We start from the raw sequence: 19,166 nt of genomic DNA on the forward strand, positions 1-19,166 counted from the left end.
AACTAAAAGATCAGTCTGAAGAATGCCAAAAAGGTTCTCCAAGGATCAGTACTTTACAAAGGTAGTTATTTTCTCCTCAGAAAATATCATGCCTTTCCCTTGAGAGCAATTGTGTCTTTCTTCAGTCCCTTTCCCCACTGCACTCACTATTTCCACCCTTGGTGAAACAATCCTTGATCCAAAATTAATCATCTTTCCATTCAATCCAAAGAACACCAAGCTTTTTAAAGATAACAAGTTGCGACAGACTTCTTTATAATCTACAAAACATTTAATAATCTGACCAGGAGCAATAAAGATAAAAACAATACAAGTTCAAGAGCATACTGAGAGTAGGAGCAACAACTTAGGAGGGTAGGGGAGAAGAGGGTGTTGGAAGGAGAGTCCCAACAGTGATAGTGGGACTAGAGATATATCATTGTTTTAAAAGGTGCAACCAAATCCAAGAGAGGTACGAATATAAGTAAGGTATTATAAGCCAGGAGCGCAGGGAGAAAAGGACATCTCCAATGTCCAGGCCAATATTTAACCTATCAAAATTATTACATTGCTGTGTGTGAAATCTTGATGTGCACAAATTGGCTACATTTCCTATCCTGCAACAGTGAATAAACCTCAAAAAATAATTTCATTGGCTGTAAAGTAATTTCAGATGTCAAGGTTGTAAAGGTTTCAGTAGACATACAAGTCTTTCTTTGTAAGTGTGAGATTGGTGGAAGAAATAGGAGTACAAGTCAAAGTTGAGTTTATTGTCAGATGCACAGTTACGTGTATGCACAGGTGCAATGAATACTTACTTGTGGCAGCATCACAGCACATAGCATCACATAAGCAGCATTCATAAGAAAAACACAAATTAAGCACAACTTTTACAAGAAACTACACAATTAGAACAAAAAAGTCTATTTTCAAGACCAGAAAACAGAATGGGAACAGAAATAGCACCATAGAATGGCCAAAATCAAAAGATCCAATGCCAATTTGCAAGTGGTTCAAATATAAATCCAGGGATTATTATTTTCAAGTTTCTGCTTTTAGATTAGATTCTAGTTCCTTAAAAGCCTTAAACAGAGTTTCAGTGCAAAGGCTTTGATATTTAATCAATCCTAAATAGAATACTAAGCTTGCCCTGCATGTTTAACCCACACCTATTCACATCAGTACAGCCAGAATAGGGTTCCATCAAAATTCTTTTGAAAATAACTGCACTTTTTAAGACGCTCAACTCTTCACTTTTATGCATCATTCGTGCCTCACAATCTGAGGTTCACTACAACTTCATCACCAATTAATTCATGAATTCATTAACATTATGACTCCAGCTCCTAAAAAAAAACAGGTTTACCCAACTAGAGCATCGCTTTGACATACCCTCTACCCTGTTAACACAAACCTTCATACCTCAGTAGAGCAGAAAGGGATAAGCTATGTTCCCTCTGCTGGAGGTGCAAAGACAGCAACAAAATCAGAAAAGAGAAAGTTGACTATAGTTGGCCAATTTAAGAATGGTGTAGCGGCCCGTACTTACGGGACTCGAACCGCCATCGATGGCCGCGGGCGGATGCGCAGCAGTGTGTGGTGAGCTAACCGTGGGGCGGGCCTTCCGGCAGGATCCTGATGTCACATCTGCCAGAGAGGCTCTCGGGTATCTTTGTGCGTGCACGCGTTTTGCTTCACACAGTAAAGTGTGCTCCGATTCAGCCACAATGTCTCTGAGTTTTCCTTTCGGGAACACGTCGTGTTTGGCTACATTTGGTGATCCTGACGCTTCCAGACGGCATCTGGAACCCGCGACATGAATTCCAATGACTCTCACAACACAGTCTCGCTCAAGCTCCCGACTCTCTGGGCCGCTCAGCTCCAGGTCTGATTTGAGCAGGCTGAGTCCCAGTTCAGCATCAGAGGCATTAGAGCCGACGCCACGTGGTATCACTACATGGTCAGCGCACTCGACCAAGACACGGCAGGCCGGATCATCGACTTCCTGCACCAACCGCCAATGGAGGACAGGTACGCTAGCATCAAGGCACTCCTAATCCGTACTTGCGGAATCTCCCGCCGCAAACGAGCCGTGCGGCTTCTGCACATGGACGGCCTGGGCAATCGCAAGCCATCCGAGCTGATGAGTGACATGCTGGCGCTCGTGGATGACCGTAAGTCGTACCTTTTATTTGAGCAGCTGTTCCTCGAGCAACTGCCGGAGGACATTTGCCTCCTCCTTGCGGGTGAGGATTTCAGCGACCCGCGCAGACTTGCAGCCAGTGTGGACATTCTGTGGCAGAGTAAGCAGCGTGAGCAGCTTCCATCTACCTAACCACGACCACGCAGCCCAAGGCCAAAACCCCACAACCGAAGCCACGGAGACCTGCAGGGGACAAGGATGAAGGTTCGGACCGATGGTGCTTTTACCATCAGAGATGGGGGTCAAATGCGCGCCGCTGCCGCCCACCATGTGCCTTCCCGGGAAATGCTGGGGCCGGCCGTCGCTAGTGGCTTCGACGGCTGGCCATCGAGACAGCCTCCTTTTCCTTTGGGACCAACACTCCAGGCGATGTTTCCTGGTGGACACCGGGGATGAAATCAGTGTTCTTCCCGCCTCCAACATGGAGGCCTGGAACGCTGCCCCAGGCCCCAACCTCACTGCCACAAACGGCACCACCATCCGAACATACGGCACGCGCACCATCCCGCTGCATTTCGGACCCAGCTCCTTCACCTGGACCTTCACACTAGCAGCGGTATCGCGGCCGTTACTAGGGGCGGATTTCCTATGGGCCAACCGCCTCCTGGTCGACCTGAAGGGTCGGCGTTTGGTCCACGCTGAGACCTTCCAGCTCAGAGAAGCCCACCTCCCAGCCCTCCACCTGGATTCAGTCACACTTTCGGGCGATGAGTTCGCCAGGGTGCTGGTGGATTTCCCCTCCATCATCACCCTGCAGTTCTCCACTATCGGCCCCAAGCACGGCATGCAACACCACATTCCCACACAGGGACCACCGCTGCATGCCCGAGCCTGTAGGCTCCCAACCAACAAGCTCCACCTCGCCAAGGAGGAGTTTCGGAAGATGGAGGAGATGGGGATCATCCGTCGCTCAGACAGCCCGTGGGCATCTCCACTACACATGGTACCCAAGTCCGCAGGAGGGTGGAGACCCTGCGGGAACTACAGGAGACTCAATGACGCCACAACCGCTGACCGATACCTGGTGCCCCACATCCAAGATTTCATGGCAAACCTGCAACGGGGCGGCCATCTTTTCGAAAATCGACCTGGTCCTGGGGTACCATCAGATCCCTGTACACCCCGACGACGTGCCCAAGACAGCCCTCATCACCCCCTTTGGGTTGTTCGAATTCTTAAGGATGCCTTTTGGCCTCAAGAATACCGCCCAGGCTTTCCAGAGGCTTATGGACTCGGTTGGGCAAGGCCTGGATTTCGTCTTCATTTACCTAGATGATATCCTGGTGGCTAGCAAGTCACGCCAAGAGCACGTGGCACATTTGCGCCAACTCTTCCAGCGCCTGAGTGACCACAGACTGGGAATCAACCCGGTGAAGTGCCAATTCAGGCTGACGGAAATCAACTTCTTGGGCCACAGGGTCAGCCGGCATGGTGCTGCCCCACTACCGGACAAAGTCCAGGCCATCCACCAGTTCCCCAGACCCAGCACGGTCAAGGGCCTGCAAGAATTTGTGGGGATAGTAAATTTCTATCATCGGTTCGTGCTGGCGATGGCATGCATCATGAGGCTGTTGTTCGGTCTGATGGCCGACAAAGCCAAAGAGGTGGCATGGGACGCAGAATCCACGGAGGCTTTCGAGCGGACCAAAAGAAGCATTGGCGAAAGAGACCCTCCTGGTACACCCGAGAACCAACGTGCCCACGGCGCTCACAGTCGACGCTTCCGACACGGCAGTCAGTGGAGTTCTGGAGCATCTCGTCGAGGGCCAGTGGCGACCGCTTGCCTTTTTCAGCCGGCACCTGCAACCACCGGAGGTTAAGTACAGCGCTTTTGACAGGGAGTTGCTAGCACTCTACTTGGCTATCCGGCACTTCCGGTATTTCCTCGAAGGAAGGGATTTCACCGTATATACAGACCACAAGCCCCTCACCTTCACCCTTGCAAAAGTATCAGACCCATGGTCGACTCAGCAACAGAGGCACCTCTCCTTTATTTTGGAGTTCACCACGGATGTCCGCCACATCGCAGGGAAGAACAACATGGTCACCGACACGATGTCCCACCCCCACATCCACTCAGTGACCACCTCATCCCCAAGGGTCGACTATACGGCGCTGGCACAGGCGCAACAGGCGGACACAGAGATCCTGGCCTACCGCACCGCCATTTCGGAGCTCCAGTTGGAGGACGTTCCCGTCAGCCTAACTGCGGTTCGACTCCTGTGTGACACGTCTACCGGCAGACCCCGGCCTGTGGTACCAACAGCATGGAGGCAATGGGTTTTCGACACGCTACATGGCCTGGCCCACCCGTCCATCCGGGCGTCTATCAAATTGGTAGCGGACAAATTCATTTGGCATGGTTTGAGCAAGCAGGTCAGACACTGGGCCAGGACCTGCATACACGGCCAGACCGCCAAAGTCCAGCGGCACGTGAGGGCCCCCCTCCAGCAGTTCCAGCTGATGCTCGGGAGGTTTCAGCACATCCACGTGGACGTCGTTGGCCCCCTGCCCGTCTCCCGGGGCACCAGGTATATCTTTACTATGGTCCACAAGTTCACCAGATGGCCAGAGGCCGTGCCGCTAACAGACACATCCACTGAATCCTGCACCAGGACGCTCATCGCAAACTGGATCGCCAGGTTCGGACTCCCAGCGGACATCACCTCCGACAGAAGGGCACAGTTCACATCAGGCCTGTGCATAGCATTGGCGCAGCTCTTGGGTACCCGGTTACGTCACAGCACGGCGTACCATCCCCAGTCCAACGGTTTGGTCGAGCAGTTCCGCAGGCATCTCAAATCAGCCCTGATGGCGTGCCTCAGGGGGCCCAACTGGACAGACGAGCTCCCCTGGGTTTTACTGGGCATCCGCACGGGCCCCAAGGAGGACCTGGGCACCTCCTCGGCAGAGTTAGTCTATGGCACTCCCCTGACGGTCCCAGGCAAGTTCGTTCCAGAGGCCCAAGGTCCAGCAGGGATGCCGGTGGAAGTGCTGATGAGGCTACGGGATAAGGTAGGGACCCCGGTGCCGGTTCCCACCTCCAGACACGGCACTACACCGTCCTTTATCCCTAAGGACCTACGGGACTGTGAGTACGTTTTCATCTGCAGGGGCATGCAGAAGCCGTACGAGGGACCCTTCAGGGTGCTCCGACACAATGGATCTATGTGTGTCATGGAGGTGGGTGGCCGCAAAGAGACTTTTACGGTGGACCGCCTCAAACCAGCACATTTGGACATTGAACAGCTGGTGAAGGTACCCTCACCGTGCTGACGGGGCAGGCCACCCAAGAGGGACACACAGACTGGGGGTCCCACGCCCCTGATGGACGCTTCGGGGGGGGGGGGGGGGTGGTGGTTTTGTAGTGGCCCATACTTACGGGACTCGAACTGCCATTGGCAGCCGCAGGCGGACACACAGCAGCGCGTCACGAGCTAATCACAGGGCGGGACTTCCGGCGGGATCCTGACATCACATCCGCCAGAGAGGCTCTTGGGTATCTTCGTGTGCGCACGCGTTTTGCTTCACACAGTAAAGTGTGCTCCAATTCAGCCACAACGTCTCCGAGTTTTCCTTTTGGGAACACGTTACATTCAGCTACAATGGATCATTTTCCACCCACATTTGAAAGCAGTGTTTTTGAAAAAAATACCATGACCTTTGTCAAGCTTGGTATTAACCTTAGAATTACAACTCTAAAATTGTGACTTAAATTATATACACAATCTGCAGAAGCAGTAATCATGCATTTCATACCTCAATTCACAAACAAATGCAAAGGCACTCATTCTGGTCTGCCTCAGCACTTCTGAACTGATAGCACTATCGTCAGATGCTATAGGACAAGGAGAAAAAAGCACTCCAGGACTTCAAGGGCACTTCAATTATATACACCTATACTAGTGTAAGGGGAACTGTTAAGTGTGCGATAATTACAGAAGAATCTCTTTACTCTTGACAGCTGGTAAAATCCTCACTAGAGTCCTGTTAAACAGACTGACTACACACCCGGAGGTAGACCTATTTCAGAAAGACAATATGGTTTCTGTGAAGTACATGGAAAAGTCGACATGATCTTTGCAGCAAGACAACACCAAGATGAGTGTCACGAACTAAACTGCACTTTTGTCGATCTCACTGAAGCTGTCGCTACTGCTGTTTGCCCTGAGAGCCTGTGGAAGATCATGGCAAAGTATGGTTGACCCAAAAAGTTCATCGCAATTGCCTGACAACTCCATGACAGAACAACGGCCAGAGCAGTGGATGACAGAGTCTTCATACCCATTCCCAGTCACCAATGGCACATGCTTGCAACCACACTGTTTAGTATGATGCTCTCTACAATGTCTACCCTGATAAAGACGACAGAATCAACCTTTTATACAGGACTGATAGTGCTCTTTTTAAACCCAAGGAAACTTTCAGCCAAAACCAAAATGAGAAACTACCTTTAGGGACTTCCCCTTTGCTGATGACTGTGCACTTAATGCAAGCTCAGCTAATATGCAGGACAAATTTGCCAGTGCCTATGGCAACTTTTGCCTCACAATTAGCACAAAGAAAACAAATTATGCACCAAACACCCTACACATAGAACTAAACTTCCTTGTGAATGGTCAGAGGCCTTCAGTAGTGGACAAGTTCACATTCCTCGGCAGCACTCTCTCAAGATCAGTCAACATTGGTGAAGTCAACAACAGGATAGCAACAGGTTTGGGAACAAAGAGGACTCAGCCAACAGACCAAACTGAAGGTGTATCATGCAATTGTCAGACCCATTTGACTACGCTTGCGAAACAGTGTACAACAGACATGCCAGACAGCTCAACCACTTCCACGTGACCTGTATGCACAGAATATGCCACATCAAGTGGCAAGATCAGATTCCAGACAGATTCTGCCTAAACAAACCTCCTCAGCATTTACACATTATTAAAAGAATCACAGACCAGGTGGGCAGGACATGTCAGAAGAACATCTGATGACAGAATACCAAAAGCAGCTACTTTATGGAGAACTGACTGAGGGCAAACAATCATGTGGTAGACAGAAAAGGAGATTCAAAGACTCTCTTAGAACATCCCTGAAGAGCTTCAACATTGACACATACCACTGGGAACAAGCAGCATTGGACCATCCCATCTGGCATACCTACATATAAGCTGTCCTCGCCCATATTAGGAAGCTAGAATTAAGAAAGTGAAGAGGAAAAGAGAGTCCCATAAAACTAGAACCACTGATGCAATAGTATCCCTACACTTCTGTCATCTGTGTGAAAGGAACTTGAGCCCAGATTGGTGTAATCAGCCATCTCCATACACGTCACCTTAACTAGATGTCATGGTCTTACTCAAGAACAAGTGACAAACAACACTTCTGAACTCACGTACCGAGTTAACACAATTGCACTACAATGATCATATGGTTACAGCATTTAGTATTAACTTTTCCATTTGTCTTTCAGTACAAGATGGCCTATAACAGGCACCTATGACAATAAACCAGAGGAAATGCTTCCACTACCAAAAACTTAAGGCTGGAAGAGTTCAGATACTAGCATAATGTTTGAGCAGGTTAGATTGGAGGTCTGCTTTTCATGTGGAGAGATGTATAGTATTAGTGAACTGCAGTTAGGCCAGAGAAATAGTGAAAGTAGCCTGCCAACTCCTTGGAGAGAGGCTGCACATCAGTTCTGTCCTGGTAGATTCTTACAAGAACTGCGATTGAAGTTTTTGATGAGGTATTAGACAAGAGTGATGAAGGGAATACGTTAGATGTTATCTACATAGATTTTCAGAAGACAACTGCTCAAGTCCAAACACAAAATATTGGAAAACACAACTGAGACCCATGGAATTAAAGGGTCATCAGTAATGTGGAGAGAAAATTGGATTAAAGACAGAAAGCAGAGAATAGAAGCAAATTGACCACCTTACAAACTTGAGGATGGTGGACAGAGATTTGCCCCAGGATCAGTGCCAAGACTACTGCTTTTTGTGAAGAGTATTAACAACTTATGGGTGTGCAGAGTAAAATATCTAAATATGCAAAGGTACAAAGGTAAATCCTGAGGATGATGGTAAATGGCTGCAAGACAATGATAAACTGGCTAAGTGGGCAGGCAAGTGACAAATTAAATTCAATACAAAGGAATGCAATATGGCGTGCTTTGGCAGAAAGGCAAAGCAGTATAGATTAAAGAGCACAGTGTGCAAGAACAAAGAGATCTGGGTTTACATGTTCTTATATCCTTGGAAGCTGCAGGACATCTTCAAAAGAGTGGTTAGTGAAAACTATGGGATCCAGAGATACACAAACATGAAACAAAAGCAGGTAAATTATACTGAACCTGTACTAAATACTGATTAGGCTATAACTGGAGTATTGTATTCAATTATGGTCACCACACTTTAGAAAGAATACTATTGTCCTCCAGTAGATAGACAGAAGAGTTATTAGAATACCTCCAGGAAAGAGTTATTTGAGCTATATGATTAGAGTGGAGAAACTGGGGTTGTTAAAGAAGGTTGAGAAATTTAATAGAGTTGTGAGGATCATGACTGGTTTAGATCAGGTAACTGGAGGGAAGCTGTTCCAATTAGCAGATAATTCAAGGACCAGGGGACACATTTAAAATTTGTGCAAAAGAGACAAGGGAGATTTATACTCCATAGTTAGAATTTGAAATTCAAATAGCCCTCTGAACCTCTCCTATCCATGTACTTGTCTAGATGGCTTTTAAATGTTGCCAATGTGCCGCCTCAACCACTACTTCTGGTAGCTCATTCCAAATACGTACCTTCCTTTGCATGAAGAAGCTGTCCATTGACCCTTTTAAATCTCTCGCCTCTGATCTTAAACCTATGTCCTCTTGTTTTTAGAACCCCCTCCCTGGGAAAAAGGCTATGTGCTTTCACCCCGTCTATACCTCTCATGATTTTGTATATCTTTATCAGGTCACCCTTTAATCTCAGATGTTCCAGGGAATAAAGTCCTAGTCTGCACAACCTCTCTTTCTAACTCGGGCTCACAAGTCCAGGCAACATCCTGGTAAATCTTTTCTGCACTCCTTCTAGTTTAATAACATCTTTCCTATAATAGGATGACAAAAACTGTACACAATACTCTGAGTTAGGCCTCACCAATCTCTTATATAACTGTAACACAACTTGTTAACTCCCTATACTAAGAGGAATAGATAGAGTGGATGGCCAGCACCTCCTTCCCAGGGCACCGATGTTCAATACAAGAGGGCATGGCTTTAAAGTAATGGGTGGGAAGTTCAAGGGAGATATCAGAGGGAGGTTTTTTTACCCAGAGAGTGTTTGGGGTGGTGGTGGAGGCAGGTACATTGGTCAAATTCAAGAGATTAGTAGATAAGCATATGGTGGAATTTAAAATAGAGGGATATGTGGGAGGAAGGGATTAGATAGTCTTAGGTGAGGTTTAAAGGTCAGCACAACATTGTGGGCCGAAGGGCCTGTAGTGTACTATACTGTTCTATGTTCTATACTCAATGTCCTGGCTGAAGGCCAGCATGCCAAACACCTTCTTCAGTACCCGATCAACCCATGACACCACTTTCAGCGAACTATGCACTTACACTCCTAGGTCCCTCTATTCCACAACACTCACCAGGGCCCTACCATTCACTGTGCAAGTCCTACCCTGGTTTGATCTTCCAAAGTGCAATACCTCACATTTATCTGGATTGAAAGCCATTTGCCAATCCTCAGCCCACATACCCAGCTGATCAACATCACCTTGTCATTTTTCATAACCTTCTATACTGTCTACACCACCACCTATTTTAGTATCATCTGCAAACTTACTAACCATGCCTTGTATAGCCAAATTGTTTATATAAATTATAAACAAAGGTCCCAGCGCCAACCCATGGCACACCACTAGACACAGGCCTCCAGTCCAAGAAACAACCCTTGACCATCACCCTCTACTTCCTACCACTGAGCCATGAATCCAATCCGCTATCTCCCCCTGGATCCCAAGCGATCTAACCTTCCAGACTGATCTGCCATGAGGGACGTCATCAAAGGCCTTGCTAAAGTCCATACAGTATAGACAACATCCACTGCCTTGCCCTCATCTACCCTCTTGGCTACCTCCTCGAAGAACTCCAAGAGATTTGTCAGACATGACTTCCCACACACAAAGCCGTGCTGACTGTCCCAAATCAGACCTCGTCTCTCCAAATGTTGGTAGATTCTGCCCCTCGGAATCCCTCCAGCAATTTACCCACCACTGATGACAGACTCACCAGCCTGTAGTTTCCTGGCATGTTTTTGCTAACCTTTTTAAACAATGGCACCATATTAGCCACACTCCAGTCCTCCAGAACCTCATCTGTGGCCAGAAATGAAGCAATAATTTCTGCAAGGGCCTCTGCAATTTCTTCTCTAGCTTCCTGCAAGGTCTGAGAATGCACCAGGTCAGGCCCTGGGGATTTATCCACCTTAATGCACTTTAAGTCCTCCAATATCTCCTCCTTGCTAATTTATGTGTGGTCCAAGAAAACACCACTCATTTCCCCCATTTCCTTAATATCCATCATTTTCTCCACAGTAAAAACTGAAGAGAAATACTCATTAAAATTCTCACCCATTTCCTTTGGTTCCACACATAGGTGGCCGTGCTGATCTTTAAGAGGGCTATTCCCTCCCATGCCACCTTTTTACTCTTAATATATATGTAGTATCTCTTGGGATTTTGCCTCACCTTGCCTGCTATATAGAGTCAGAGCACTACAGCACAGAAACAAACCCTTCGGCCCATCCAGTCCATGCCAGCCTGATTTTCTGCTATGTACCTGCACCCGGACCATAGCTCTCCGTACCTCTCTCATTCATGCACATATCCAAACTTCTCTTAAATGTTATAACTGAACCCGCATCAACCACTTCCATTGGCAACTCATTCCACACTCGCACTACCCTCTGAGTGAAGTCATTCCCCCTCAGATTCCCCTTTCACCCTAAACCTGTCCTCTAGTTCTAGTCTCACCCATCCTTAGGGGAAAAAGCCTGCATACATTCACCCTATCTATACCCCTTATAATTTTGTATACCTCTTTAAGATCTCCCCTCATTCTCCTGCACTTCAGGGAATAAAATTCTAACCTATTCAACCTTTCCCTATAACTCAGGTCCTCAAGTCCCAGCAACATCCTTGTAAATTTTCTCTGCACTCTCTCAAGCTTATTGACACCTTTCCTGTAGGTAGGTGACCAGAACGGCACACGATGCTCTAAATTCAGCCTCACCAATGTCTTATACAACTTCAACATAACATCCCAACTCCTGTACTCAATGCCCCGATTTATGAAGGCCAATGTGCCAAAAGCTCTCATTATGAACCTATCTACCCATGATGCCACTTTCAAGGAATTATAGATCTGTATTCCTAGGTCTCTTTGTTCCATCACACACCTCAGTGCCCGACCAGTGTGCACATCTTACCCTGGTTTGTCTTCCCGAAGTGCATCACCTCACATTTGTCTGTATTAAATTCCATCTGCCATTTTTCAGCCCTTTTTCCCAGCTGGTCCAGATCACTTTGCAAGCTTTGATAGCCTTCCTCGCTGTCCACTAAACCTCCAATCTTGGTGTCATCTGCAAATTTGCTGAACCTGTTTACCACATCATCTAAATTATTAATATAATAATAAACAATAACTGGACCAGCACTGATCCCTGCGGCACACCACTAATCACATGCGTCCAGAGAGATAACCATCTACTATCACTCTCTGGCTTCTCCCACTAAGCCAATGTTCCATCCAATTGACGATTTAATCCTGAATGCCAAGTGACTTAACCTTCTGGGCCAGCCTCCCATGCAGAACTTTATCAAAGGCCTTGCTAAAATCCCTGTAGACAACGTCCGCCACCTTCCCTTGATCAACCTTCCTGGTAACTTCTTCGAAAACTCTAAGATCGGTTAGACGTGACCTGCCACGCACAAAGCCATGTTGACTATCCCTAACCAGGCCCTGTCAATCCAAATACTTATATATTCTGTCCTTCAGAATACCTTCCGATAATTTACCCACGATTGTCGTCAGACTCACTGGCCTATAATTTCCCAGCTTATTCTTACAGCCTTTCTTAAACAACGGAGCAACATTAGCTATCCTCCAGTCCCCCGGCACCTCACCTATGGCTAAGGATGTTCTAAATATCTCTGCCAGAGTCCCTGCAATTTCTGCAATAACCTCCCACAAGTTCCAAGGGGACACCACATCAGGTCCTGGGGATTTATCCACCCAAGATCCTTCTCATATCCTCTTTTTTGCCTTCCTAACTTCTCTCTTAAGGGCACTCATACACTTCTTGTAGTCATCAAGACATTCACTAGTTCCCAATTGCTTATGCACAATGTATGCCTCCCTCTTTCTTAACTAGAGCCTCAATCTTTCTTATCAGCCAGGGTCCCTGAAACCTGCCAGCCTTGCCCTTCACCCTAAGAGGAACATGCAGGCTCTGAACTCTTGACATCATGCATTTAAAGGCCTCCCACTTGCCAGTCGCTCCTTTCTCTGCAATCTCACCCAATCAACCAATGCAAGATCCCACATAATGGCTCCAAAATTTGCTCTGCCCAAGTTCAGGACTTTAACCTGTGAATTGGACATTTCAACATTCACTGTCTGAAATAACCTCAAATAACTATTCCTACTCCATCCTATGCAAAAGAGCCTGCATTGTCTGTATTTGCTTAAGAATGTACGCTTAAGGTAGATTTTATTAATTTATATTCCAAGTGCAAATGATCTGTAAGCCAGAAAAACGTGTTGAAAATTTTGGTATTGAGATTAGTGAGACCTGCTGAAATTTTCATCTATTTGCATTACAAATTTGAATTTATGAAAACATGCCATTTTCACTCCTTAATGCAGTCAACTGAGCAGCTGTGCAGTGAGAGGAAGATTTTTCATGAACAATATTTAAGGGAAGAGGTAGCTCCAACAGCATCCCTAGCCTCAATGAGTGCAGTATCCAGCATTTGCAACTCTGCTCTGCCAGAAGCACAAGCGGATGATCCACCACCAAAACCAAACCTGCCAAATCAATTCACTCCACGTGATATTAAGAAATGAGCATGCAACCATTCCCAGTAAACAACATTTTGTTGACTAGTTAATCCAGAGTACTGTGGTCACAAATAAAGAAAAGACCTGTTTGAGTCAGTGATTTAAATGTTACACAGTAATGATTGTTGGGCATTGAAGAAATAAAAATCACTATCGATAAAAGAACTGGGATGAAATTAAATAAATTTGCAGTTGTCTAGTATTCCCTGTAAATAGATGATACCAGATGATCAAGATGCTAAATAATGCAAGAAGAATTAATGAACGGTGCTTAAATCTCATTAATTATTTACACTGAGATAATAAAAAAAACTTACCACCAATACACAGTAATGGCAGTTCGTACTATCTACGGGATGCATTGCAGCAACTCCCCAAGACTCCCTAGATAGCACCTTCCAAACCCATGTCCTTCTAGCTGGTGGAAGTCAAGGGCAGCAAAAGCATGGGAGGACCACCACTACCTGGAAGTTACCTTCCAAGTCACACACCAACCTGACTTTGAAATATATCACTATTCCTTCACCATCGCTGGGTCAAAGTCCTCAACTCTCCCTAACAGCATTGTGGATATACCTATACCTCAATAAGTTCAAGAAGGCAGCTCACCACCACCAAGGGCAACTAGGAATGGGCAATTAAATGCTGGCTCAGTCTGCAAAGCTCATGACCCTTGAATGAATACATTTTCTTTAAAAAAAATAGCTTTTCCCAATTGAAGTGTGTGACTGGACCTTTCTTAAATGACAGCTGAAGTCCTGAAAAACACAAGAAATGACTTGGAGATGGTTTTTGACCTTTGTGAAATAACCTTTGACAAGCAAAAGCAATTGTATCATTAAGTGGGGAAAAAAAGAGGGCATAATACAAAATGACTTAGAATGAGGTGCAAGTCCATCAATAGCCAAGAATAAGTAGATTATGTTGTATCACAGAATTCTATGTTCAGCAAAACTTCTCCATTTTTTTTAGAATGTTAAACTATATGGGGCTGAAGTTTGAGTAGCTATAAGGGAGCAGTCAATCTCCATTTATCAAAGGACCTCTCCAAACAGCTTGGTTGTCAATGGTAAGTTTCTTGGGTATTGTTAAAAGATCCAACCTGACATTTGAAACTGGTGACATTCCCCAAGATAAAAGTGTTTCACTGGAACCTGCCTGTCACTTACCCACTTTCAGCTATTCCCCCAAACTAAATTTTCCTCAAAGGTCTCAGTCCAAGTCCCAAATTTGTACCTTTTAGTTTCAAGCCAAGTTTCTGTGGCCATTGTTTCCTTATTTGGGCAGGAGACCCACCTTCTGCTCCTTCAATTCAATTCTTACAGATTGCTGACCACTTCCATTCCTGTTCCCATGTTAGCATATACTGTTAAGTTTTTCCCTAGGATACTTCCACCCCCCACTCTTTCAAATCTGACATTATAATCCACTTACATCCTTGTAAACCATCAGCAATCCCCAAATTTCATTTTCTCTTCACAGCCATTGAATGCTGTGTCACTTCCTGTAATCTCTATCCATTTTTGCCATTCCACATGTAAAATTGTAAATGTCGTTGAGTATTTATAATGGACTCTCTTATCCTTCTTGACCTAATAGATATTAATGAGGCATACACTGGCACCTACCTGATCATGTGGAACATGCTCCTTCATGTCCTGTTCACAAGCAGCAAGTAATCTGGCTAATTATCACCCAGTTTACTATCAATCTTCAGGAAAAGTGATGTTAAGGTGTTGTTGTCAGTGCTGTCAACCAGCACTAACTCAATGATCTGCTGAAATCTGGAAGTGAAGTGGAAAACACTGTCCTTGACATCAAGGCAGCGTTTGAGTGTAACATCACAGGCAAAACGCTCCAAATGGAGTTAAACCTAGCACAAAGAAAGATGGATTTCTTTGTTGGAGATCAATGATCCCAGCCCCAGAACATTACTGCAGGAGTTCCTCAGGGGTGTGTCTTAGGCCCATCCATCTTCAGCTACGTTGTCAGTGACCTTCCATCATACGGTCAGAAGCAGGGGTTTTCACTAATGGTTGAACAATGTTCAAATCCATTCATAACTTCCCAGAAAATGAAATAGTTCAGACTTGCATGAATCCAGACTTTATCAACATTCAGTCATTGCCAGATAATCACAATCTCCAACAAGGGAGTGTTTAATACTCTAGCCTTAACATTCAACAGCATCATCACCACCCAAGTACCCCAGCATTAGCATCCCATGAGAGAGGGGGAGCCATCATGAACCAGAAACTCAAATGAAACAGCCACATAAATATTGTGGTTCACAGAACTATTCAGACACTGGCTCTTCTGTGGCAGACAAATCAGTTCATGACACTATCCTTTAAGCCTTTTCACTATCAAGAAGGTACAAGTCAAGTGCATCAGAGAATATTCTCCACTTGCCTTATGAGTGCAGTTCCAACAACACTCAAGCAGCACAACAGCATCCAAGTCAAAGCCTACTTGTCTAGTTCCACAGCCAACACCCTAAACATTCATTCCTTCAATCACTGGTTGCTGCAGTGCATACAGTCTATAAAATGCACTGCCATTCCTCACCTATGCTATTCCAATAGTACCTTCCAAAGCTATAACCTCTATCAGAGGTTAAGAATATACAGCTCACAGGAACACCATCACTTGTATGCTTCCACCCAAGTCACACATTGTCCTTTCTTACAAATTTATCACTATTCCTTCATTGTTGCTTTGTCTAAAGCCTGGAACTCCTTCCTCAACAGCAGTGTGGGAGTATCTTCACCAGACATACCAGTGGTTCAAGCTGGTGGCTCATCACCTTCAAGTGAAACTATGGATGGTTAATAAATGACAACCTTGCCAATAGTACTCAGTTTCCCAAAAATTTGTTTCCAGTAAAATTAAGCCAGGTATGTGATGTGGCCACACCACCTATTCACAGGTCAAATGGCAAGTATTTTTACCTCCTTATTTCCCAGCAAAATATATAGTCTACATTTGATGAACCATGTCTTTGCATTTAAAACAAACCAAGACTTGGGCTACCAAATATAAATGTTTAGTTGATAAATATGTAATTTTAGGATTTTAGATACCTCAAGGATGCTTACTTAGCCCACTGCCCTACTCTCTCTGCACTCATGACTGTGTGGCTCGGCACAGCTCAAATGTCATCTATAAATTCATCAATGACACCACTGTTGTTGGCAGAATCTCAGATGGTGATGAGGCAGCGTACAGGAGTGAGATAGATCGGTTGGTTGAGTGGTGTCACAACAACAACCTCACACTCAACGTCAACAAAACCAAGGAATTGACTGTGGACTTCAGGAAGGAAAGTCAGGAGAACACACACCAGTCTTCATTGAGGGGTCAGCAGTGGAAAGGGTGAGCAGCTTCAAATTCCTGGGCGTCAACATCTCACAGGATCTATCTTGGGCCCAACACATTGATGCAATCACGAAGGCAGTACGCCAGTGGCTCTAGTTCATTAGGAGTTTGAGAAGATTTGGTATGTCACCAAAGATACTTGCAAATTTCTACAGATGTATGGTGGAGAGCATTCTGACTGGTTGCATCACTGCCTGGTATGGAGGGTCTAATGCACAGGACCGAAGGAGGCTGCAGAGGGTTGAAAACTCAGCCATTTTCATGACTGGCACAACCCTCCCCACCATCAAGGACATTTTCAAGAGGCAGTGCCTCAAGGCAGCGGCATCCATCATTAAGGACTCTCACCATCCAGGACATGCCCTCTTCAGGTTACTACCATCCGGGAGGAGGTACAGGAGCCTGAAGACCCAAACTCAACGTTTCAGGAACAGCTTCTTCCCCTTCACCATCAGATTTCTGAACAGTCCATGAACCCAAGAACACTACCTTGTTATTCCTCTTTTGCACTATTTGTTTTTGTAAATTGTAGTAATTTTTGTCTTGCACTGTACTGCTGCCGCAAAACAACAAATTTCATGACATGGCAGTGATAATAAACCGGATTCTAAAAAATTTATACCAGATATTTAGTACATGTGATTTTATAGCTTTGAGAGTTCCAAACGGTGTTGAGGTGGGGTGGGGCAGTGTACCATGGAGGAGTTTGTTTCCTTCACACCCACAACATAAGGAAGTGATAAAGCTAAAAAGGGAATGCAGTTATAAAAATAAATGGCTTCCTATCAGTGGTTGGTAAATAAAGTGGGAGTGGAAACCAAAGTGTTGGTCAATCCCTGTAAACCAAGGAATAATGAATGCCAGGTTGCTGCCTCCACTTTACTATGTAAACCAGATTATGAATAAACAGCATGATTTTGATATTTTTGTTTTATTAAGATGCTAATCTTGTGGAAAATAGTACTCTTTTCCCCCCCAAAGAGTTTCAGTGCAGAAATATTGATCTATCATCTGGAAAACTAAACAAGACCTTTAATATGGAAGGATACTAACCGTACAGATCGATCGTCGCTGCCTGTGACAACCAATGGTTTCTTAGGATGAGCTGCCAAGCCCCAAAGCTCCCCTTCACAATGGCCCTGCATTATCAGAAGAGGTTTGTCGCGTTCCCGAACCATCACTTCAAATATTTCACTATCCTGGGTTCCTGCTAGAATACGGTCTGCTTTCCAACAAACACTTCTGATGGACAAACCTTTAAAAAGTGAAAGCAAAGTGATAAGGAAACCTTTGGCATCCCAGAATAGTGATCAATTCTGTTGCTAATTGGGGTATGGTCAGGGTTGCTATCAATTTAGGACATAGGAGTTGCAGTTGGAAAGGAGTGGGTATTCATGCAAAAACTGTGCTATGCAACAGAATTTACAGGATAGTTATTTTCATCTACAAGTACTATCCTTTAATGTGAATCACTACACAGAGATGTAAAATTAGTGCAGGCCATCAAGATCGTTAGCTTCAATGTGTATTTGGAGGGCTGCTTGTGGAACAACATGGTATTAACTTTTTTTTTTAAGTCGTTTGGTTCCACTCTTATTTATCTAAACCAGAATATCTTCAGCTTTAACTTTCCTTCCCTCTCCCAATTAACTCCAGAATCTCTTAAGGATCCATTCCTTTAACTCTAGTCAATAAGTGAAATCTTAATGAGCATGGCATTAGCTTCCAAACATACACTAATGACACGCACACCTACCTCTCCTTTACATTCAACAACTTTTCAAACCACTTATGCAATACCCAGCAATAATTTTCTCCAGTTAAACATCAGCAAAACTTATGTTCACATTGTCAATGTTTGCTGCAAACATTATACTCTAGTCACCAATTCCAATAATCTCCATGGCCTCTGTTTAGGGACAAACTAGGCTCAAAGAAAATTTCCCATTTAAAATCCTCAATTGAGCTGCCCATCACCATATATTCTGCTTCACAAAATGTTCCTACTTCCACCTCCACAAGATAGCAGGTCCTCTACCCATCTACTGCATTGCCATCTCCAGATTCATCTCTTCCAATATTTTCGGGACAACTTACCAACACAAACTTTTGCAAGGACTACTATTACTTAAGAATCTGCTACCAAATTCTTACCATATACCATTCCCTACTTATCAACCTTTGTCAATCCCTTAGAATCAAGGAATCCCTGTTTCCCCCTCCGGTCTTGTGGGTTTTGGAGGTGGCTAATGAGGCTGATATGGAAACAGCAGACTCTCACAGATGTGGCAGGTGGTGGGTACAGTGCAGGTGGTGCACTCATTCCACCACTTGAGCAGGGCTTCTGTGTGCTCCCAATGTATGACCTTGAAATTCTTAATACTGGCTCTATTGGTCATTTTCCATTTTCAGCAGTAATGGGCCTAAAACTGCCAGGAGTCAGTGGGAATGTTGCACTTCAAGGTAGCTTTAAGCACATCCTTGAATATTTTC

At 45.2% G+C, this 19,166-nt stretch overlaps 1 protein-coding gene across 2 annotated transcripts in view; it reads right to left on the reverse strand.

The window, feature by feature from the left end:
• LOC127568483 (echinoderm microtubule-associated protein-like 6) overlaps positions 1-19,166 on the reverse strand; it is a 240,932-nt gene that overhangs the window by 150,014 nt on the left and 71,752 nt on the right. For both annotated transcript variants that reach the window (XM_052012286.1, XM_052012285.1), the window contains exon 7: positions 17,727-17,928. In XM_052012286.1, the coding sequence (XP_051868246.1) occupies positions 17,727-17,928 (202 nt within the window). The remainder of the gene's footprint in view (positions 1-17,726; positions 17,929-19,166) is intronic.

This window comes from Pristis pectinata, chromosome 3, assembly GCF_009764475.1.
Source record: "Pristis pectinata isolate sPriPec2 chromosome 3, sPriPec2.1.pri, whole genome shotgun sequence".
In the NCBI taxonomy this organism is placed as follows: Eukaryota; Metazoa; Chordata; class Chondrichthyes; order Rhinopristiformes; family Pristidae; genus Pristis; species Pristis pectinata.